General features: G+C 32.6%; 1 protein-coding gene across 1 annotated transcript; it reads right to left on the bottom strand.

Moving 5' to 3' along the window:
- Window positions 1-3,340: 3,340 nt before the first annotated feature.
- On the bottom strand, window positions 3,341-6,487 carry LOC111891680 (1-deoxy-D-xylulose 5-phosphate reductoisomerase, chloroplastic). Its single transcript, XM_023887750.2, has 12 exons — window positions 6,117-6,487; window positions 5,767-5,945; window positions 5,591-5,677; window positions 5,397-5,522; window positions 5,243-5,305; window positions 4,974-5,123; window positions 4,811-4,878; window positions 4,604-4,715; window positions 4,420-4,524; window positions 4,048-4,169; window positions 3,704-3,850; window positions 3,341-3,611 (listed from the first exon to the last, which is right to left on the bottom strand). The coding sequence occupies exons 1-12, from the start codon at window positions 6,205-6,207 to the stop codon at window positions 3,452-3,454; spliced, it is 1,410 nt and encodes a 469-aa protein (XP_023743518.1). The 5' UTR covers window positions 6,208-6,487; the 3' UTR covers window positions 3,341-3,451.
- Between the last annotated feature and the right edge of the window lie 1,313 nt (window positions 6,488-7,800).

Here is a 7,800-nt window from a genome sequence, read left to right as displayed (position 1 = left end):
TGGCGGTCCAATAAAATACACAATCCCTTTATCTGATGCCATATTGTGGGCATCCTTGCGCCACGTCGTGGCACGGAGTTTTTCACAGAACTCCATCTTTAGGCCCCAATAAATATAAAGCTAAACTAGTCTGGGTCACGGGTGTTACACAAAATAACCCGAAACCCGAATTGGATGTAAAGTTGGAATCGAAACCCGGACCAATTATACAAATACGGGACATGTTCGGTTCGGGTAATATGGGTTTCGGTTCAGTTATTAATCTGAAAGGGCTGAAATAACATGTACACTATGCTTTTGAACCGAAATAACTCGAATAACCCAAATAAGAAAATTTTATAACTAGTTCAAGTAAAAAAATATATCATTGATAGGGCGACGAGTTCAGTAGTTTTTTTTTTTTAAACTTCGATCAGCGTATACAACAATATGCAATACACAAGAGTCAAAAGGGATCGATCAAGTGACTATTCAATTTTCGGGTCGGTTCTTTTGGTCTGATTAAACCTTTATTCGGGTAACTCGAACCAAATAACCCGATAACCGAATTGGGTTAAAATAGATACCTGATAACCGACTCAAATAACTAATTCGGTCCTAATTCAGATCGGTCAAGTCCGGGTTTCGGTTTCGGTTCGAGTACTCGGTCCAAATACACATCCCTAGTGTTGGCTATTCCGCCGAGAAGATAAAAGATATAATAAAGTTGCATGTCGGCTATAGAAAAGAAGTGATGGATTGAGGTTTAAATGGAAAATGAAAACTAACTCTTTGTTTGGACCAATATGATTGGGTTGTTGGTTGGCTGATTCTTCATGCTAATGGGCTGAATTAGAAGGTTAATAAATTGGATGGGCTTAGAGATAACTGGGTTGTAATCATGGGCGAGTTCTGGGCTATGAGATCAAATGAGAAGTTAGGTGTCTTAAATAATAAATAATCATGTTGATGGGCTGAAAATGAGAGTAGAAGGTATCATTCAGAATGTTGATTATAGCCTCAAGTATAAGTTGATTCGAAATAAATTGATGGGCAGATGTGTTTATGCGCAGATGATTTATGCAAAAAAAAAAATGATTTTGAAGGGGTGAATAAGTGCAAAAGAAATTGAACGAATAGATTGTCCAAAAGAAGAGATGATGGTTTGGAAAATTGAAGATACTAATATACTATTGTCTATTGTACTTAAAAGCTAAATTGTTTATGCTGGGAATTTATTTGGAAAGTGGGTGAGCCGAAAGTTTGATCTAGTGGACAGAGATTTCATTATTGTGAAGCTCATGTATCATTATGTCTATTGTGTGATTAATTTGCATGCATAAAGAAAGAAGGAATACAAAGTTTGCTATTTTTGGTTTCATTCCAAATGTTGGAGTTGGATTCAGATGTGGATTGGGTGGACAACTCTAAAATTGCAAATATTTGACATATATAGGTGTAGGTTGAGCTTTTGGGGTTATCTCTTTTTTTGTAATCACTTTGTTATTTTAATAAAAGGCGTTATATGAAACCCTCATTATCCAAAAAAAAAAAAAATTACAGATTTTGTATTATTTCTGCCAAAATGTTGTTGTTTTGGAAAACTATGAGGTAAACATCATCTAATCATAAAATTTTCACTATGTATACGACTCACAATGTGACTAGCTCTGGAGACCAATATAAATTTGAATCAAACCCCCGAGTCTTCAGCTAATTAAAACTAGAATCCTTAGGGAGTTATGGTACATTTGGTTGTGGAAATTACTTTTAGTTTTTGTAGAAAAAAATTAAAAAAGGAGTCGAGTTGTCATTTTTTATATGGTTAACTTAGATGGTGTTTGTTTTTTGTCCGCAGATCTTTCTGGCCTCTTTTGTCTACTTGGTGCAGACCATACGTAGACATTAGCATTCGCAAATTGTTTGTTTTTTTAAAGACTGCAGACTTAAAAATGTTTTCGCGTCCTCTTCTTGGCGCAGACATGGACCAGAATCTTCTAACATCTTCAGACATCTTCTAGCCTAAAAAAACACATATATTTTACTTTTTTTTAATTTTTTTGAATTTATATTTATTCCAACTTTATTATTGATAAACAATTTAAATAAAAAAGGTTACAATACTTAAAAAAAAAAATCGACGACACAAATATGATATTTTTGACAAATTTATAAATAAAAGTTTATTATAATAATGGTCTTTGAAATTGTTTATATAAATATGAAAAATATATATATATATATATATATATATATATATATATATTCTTATAATTTTTTGCCAATTTTTATAAAACATTATTTAATAAAGCATCGTCAATTTCTTAGAAAAAATATTTATGGCACGTTTTTAATTGATTTAATTGAAAAAATCGAAGTTTATTTCCATTCATTTATATATCAAATTCTTTGATTCCTAATTACGATGTTTAGGCATAACTTTGCGACCAAAATTGTTGGTTTTTATCAAATATATACGTTAATTTATATCAATTTTATTTTCACTTTTTATACAATAATACATAAAAGTTGATTTAGATTTGTTAATAATTTATAACAAAGTCATAAATATATTAAAAAAATCACTTTGTAGTTTAAAAAAACAGTTTATTTAGATTTTAGTTTATTTTAGTAGGCTGCAGATATTAAAAAAAACAAACAATTTTTTTTTCACACTGTAGACGTTTGGTCCATCTCTTCTGCTACAGAGGTCTACAGATGTGGTCCGCAGACTGTAGACATTTTATCTCAAAAAAAACAAACAACACCTTATTGAGTTTTCATTTTTCATTATAGAAAATTTAAAAACATGTTTGATGTATCTTATATCAGTTTTATTTTTATATTATTTTGTTATTTCAAATAATATAATATATGACATATTACCTAGATAATGTTTAGCAAATATCGTGTATTGTTCATCAAACTACAATTCTCTAATGCAAGAATTACATAAATGGCCATTGTTTTATTCATTTGCAGAATTATGTATAGTGTCCAAATGTGTAGTAGTAAAATTATAAAAATTGTCCTTGTCTAATAGTATGATTATAGAAATGATCCATGTGTAATAAAAAATTATAAAAATGATCCATGTGTAAGAAAAAAAATACTAAGCTGCTTTCAAAGATTTCAATTTGTAAAGAAAAAAGTATGGAAAACAAACATGACCAAACGCACCTTTAACTATTTCCACATATATACTATAGCTTATTATTGATATCCTAAAAAGTTTTTTTTTTTAATTTATTCTAACCGTTTTGTTATCAAAGTTTTATCATGACTTGAACAACTATCTACAAACTATTAAATACTATGATAAAAATTTAAAAAAAAAAAGATTACTTTTTAAAAAAAAAAATTGATTCCAAATATTTTTCCATTAAATGACAAATACTACAACATTTATTCCTGGTTTGAATGAACAACCTAACACCATTGATCGTCATCCTGTTGCATCCAAGATGTTGGTTCATACGAGAGCTGGAGTTAAAGCCTTGACATTTGCAGCATACTCTCGAGCCCACAAATCGTAATGTATGATTTCCTCAAGTGAAGGCGCTGTCACCAACTCTGATTGATGCTTCTCACAAGTCAACTCCACCACCTTGAATATATCCAAGTAGCTAATCCTGAAAAACACCAAATTAACCATCACATTAATTACCAACCACAATATTAATTATTTCTTAATCCAATCAACAAACACATACAAACCACTTACTTTTCATCAATGAACATTTCAACCGCTTTCTCATTGGCGGCACTAAGAACTCCGGTCATCGTACCACCAGCTCGCCCGGCGGCATAAGCCAAATCCATCGACGGGTATTTCACATTGTCTGGAGCTTTGAATGTCAACGATCCCAACCTATATTAATTAGAATGTCAGATATGTAGAGTTCTTGATTTTCTTTCTAAAAGAGACCAGATGGTAGATGGTAGACTCTAACATATATGGAGACAGATCTAACAGACACTGTCTAGTTGATGTGGGACACAAATATAGAATATAAAACCGATATATACGTGATTTAGAACAAATTACTCTTAAAACATGTTACGTACTTGCAAAGATCGAGGCGGGGCCATGTAATCTCAGAGCAGTGTATTCTATCGGGCCATGACAATGTATATAGGATCGGCAACCGCATGTCGGGCCATCCTAGTTGTGCCAAGACCGACGAGTCCTAAAAGTTCATAATCCGAAAAAATTGTAAAAATTCATTAAGTTGTTTTGTATTCTGCAAAAAAAAAAATTATTCTTCCAGCAACCCCTGAACTGGCTCACGCTGCCACTAAAGCATAATGTGAGATGTAAATCAAGTACACTGCTAAGTGGCAAGACATAATGTCGGGCCAACAGTTGCTGAGACTTGAACCCTTGACCAGAACCAACTGTGCTTAGGGATCATTTAGTTATTTGAGTGATTACTTTACCTGTGTCTCGACCATGGAATGGATGATAGATTGAGGGTGAATAACGATGTCAATGTCGTCATAATCACATCCATAAAGATAATGAGCTTCAATAACTTCAAGACCCTGTCAAAATAAATGGAATTAATTTTGTCTTTCGATTAGCAATTTCAATTAACAATAAATAGTAGAAATCAAGATTTACTTTGTTGAAGAGTGTGGCAGAGTCGACTGTGATCTTTTTCCCCATGCTCCAGTTTGGATGCTTTAACGCATCTGCAACTTTAACCTCTTTCAGTTTTTCAACAGGCCAGTCCCTAAACAAAAACCATGAGATTAAAACAATAATTCCATGATGATTAAACCAAATTTTGTCGTCAATTTTAGAGGTAAGTTTTAAAGTTTACTATACCTGAAAGCACCTCCAGATGCAGTTAAGATTATACGCCTTAGAGCACCTTCAGGGAAGCCTTGTATACACTGAAAACCACCACATTGAGATCGTTCATGTTAAGAAAAAGAATGGTTTATAAATGTATAACTTGTATACTAAATGATTTAAACGGTTTTTGTACCTGAAATATAGCAGAATGTTCTGAATCTGCAGGAAGAATCTTAACGTTATGCTTATGTGCAAGAGGAAGAACAAAGGGACCTCCGGCGATTAAGGTTTCTTTATTTGCTAATGCGATGTTTTTCCCTGCTTCAATGGCAGCAACTGTCGGCTAAGAAACGAGAACACAAAATTATTGCATGAAAACGTTGAATGAATGCTTAGAATATGTGATATGACCCAAAAAGATGACCCCATTAACGACAGAAATCAGAGAATATGAAGATGAACCTTTAAACCAGCACAACCCATTATTCCGGTGACTACGGTAACACAATCTGGGTGACGGGCAACCTGAATTGGAGTCGAAGAAGTTTCCGGTGAGTAATCTGACGGATTTTTAAGTAGCAGAAGCTTGAAACGATGGAGGAAAATGGACACTGACCTCAATAACACCTTCGTCGCCGGGAATAATTTCAGGCATGTAATCGGCTCCGGACAAAGCTTCTTTGAGTTCACTAACCAACGACTCGTTCTTCATAGAAACTAACTGTGGTTTGAAAGCTTTGATCTGCGAAAAGGTGTAGAATGTCAAAAGAGAAACCTTTCGAACACCAAATTAATATTCGATTTAGTTACCTGATCTGCAAGAAGTGTGACATTTGAGCCAGCAGCAAGTGCTACAACTTTGAATTTATCTGGGTGTTCGGCGACAATGTCTAGTGTCTGTTCATCAAGAACTAAAAATAATCAAACGAATCGAAGAGATACCATATGCAAAATCATGAAGTGAAACGAAAGAATTCAAAATTCACCTGGGTCCCAATGGAACCAGTGGATCCAATGATTGAAATAGGTTTAGGGCCATTCCAGTTCTTAGTCCCCGGCTGAACAGCAGCCGTTCCCGGCCATGCCGAAGGAGGTGGCGCCGCCGCGCATTGGATCCCCTTTCCACATGTTACCTTACTATCTTTCCTCTTAAAAGAGAACCCACCTACCAAAACACCAAAGGACACAAATTAATCAATGCCCATAGAAAACAACCACTGAAATCATAAATTCATAATCTACATTGCAGATATCAAAGATGAACATATTGTGTAAGCTTAGTTAAACTAATACAGGGGTTTTGCTAAAATTTGATTTTAGGTAAGTAAAACAACACCTTGAAGCTTGAGAAGGTGGGTGTTGGATTTGGAAGTGTCCAAGAAAGAGATGACACTGGCTTCTGTTGGAGATGGAATGTTCAAAGACATTTTTCTTCGAACCTTTCACAAATTTCAGTCGATTAAAAACTTGAAGAAAATCTTGATTCCCAAAAAATGGTCAGAATAGAATGAGGAAGACGAAAAGACTGAACAATCAAGTGGGATTTGTTTATTTTGCTTTTTGGCGGAAAACCATGTGAGATTTAATTAAGAGTCAGGAGCTCTGGAGAAAGAGACCAGTATGCACTAACTGTTGGTGACAAGGGCGTTGGGTTTCAACTTTCAAGAAATCCAAAGAAAAGGGGAAGTGGGCGAATGGTGGTGACGACTGTTGAATATTACTATAAATAGAAAATATTACACTTGTTACCCCTTGAGGTTGGCTTTTACTTGTAATGTCTCCATGTCACTTTCAAAATAAATGTGCACAGGTTATCTTCTCGATTGTTATAATGAATACGACTGTTTTGAATACGTTAAGAAAACCAAGTCGGCCAAATGAGCATACAAAATGTTGAGTTATGATCATGAAGGGTGATGTTGTCAAAGCACTTGCTTGAGTAAAATAATAATGTTTTCTCGTGTAATGTGATATATTTATAGCTGTATTTATAATTTTATTATTTGGGTTATGTTGTGCATTATTGCTTGAGTATATAAATATAGCTATAATATCACAGAAACCTTAAAATAAAATTATATTTTAACAAACCTTATAGGTTTGACGATTTACATAGTTTTGTAAGAGCGATTATCTAGATTTAAGTGATTATTTCATTGAACTTGTTACTTCCAAAGATGTTAACTTTGACAAATTCAAAAGAAGTTTTGGTGAAAATTATCGATCGACGATTAAGTGAAAAATCATCTAAAAGAGTAAAAGTTGTGAAAAGGTTCTACAGCTAGTGTAAGCTTTAAAATAGTAAGGGGTAATTGGATTATATACATATGCTTAGGGGTGGAAATGGCAATTTACGGAAGGACGCGACCAAGAAATGAGGATTGCTCGTGATCTGCAGTTTTGGTTTTGTTTGTTTTCACTTTTCAATTAACTCAATAAGTCGTCGTTTCCTTCAAGTTTATTGTATTACTACTTTAGATACATAATAAAAAAATTTAGGAATATCGACATAAAAATCTTTACTTTAGATACATAATAAAAAAAAATTTAGGAATATCGACATAAAAATCTTTAAGATTTTTGAAAAAAAAAAAAAACAAAGGTTTATCTTAATTTCTTTTTTCACTGGGTGTGACGGGTTGATTAAAAAAATTATATATAAAAATATGATTATTAAGTATTTTTTTAAAGAAAATGTTAAATATCAAAATGTAAAAATTAATATTATTTTTTAAAGTGAAATTTCAAAATATATACAAACAAAACGATGAATAAATAAATAATTCAATTTATACTAATAAAACAAACTACATAAAAATAATTATATTTTGGCCGTATAACCATTTTTTTAGTTTATCAATGAAAAACAATAAAGTTCGACTATTTTTTTATGTAGATCATTTTGTCTAAAATGACAATAAACTTTGAAAGAAAAATATAAACGTTAAGTTATATATATGAAAGGAAACATAATAAAATTTGAAAATATAAAGAAACAACTAATTGACACTTTAATTACT

The sequence above is a fragment of the Lactuca sativa genome, chromosome 4, assembly GCF_002870075.4.
Source record: "Lactuca sativa cultivar Salinas chromosome 4, Lsat_Salinas_v11, whole genome shotgun sequence".
NCBI classification, from domain to species: domain Eukaryota; kingdom Viridiplantae; phylum Streptophyta; class Magnoliopsida; order Asterales; family Asteraceae; genus Lactuca; species Lactuca sativa.
The sequence above is the reverse complement of the archived record's forward strand: the minus strand, read 5'-3'. Positions and strand labels throughout refer to the sequence as shown.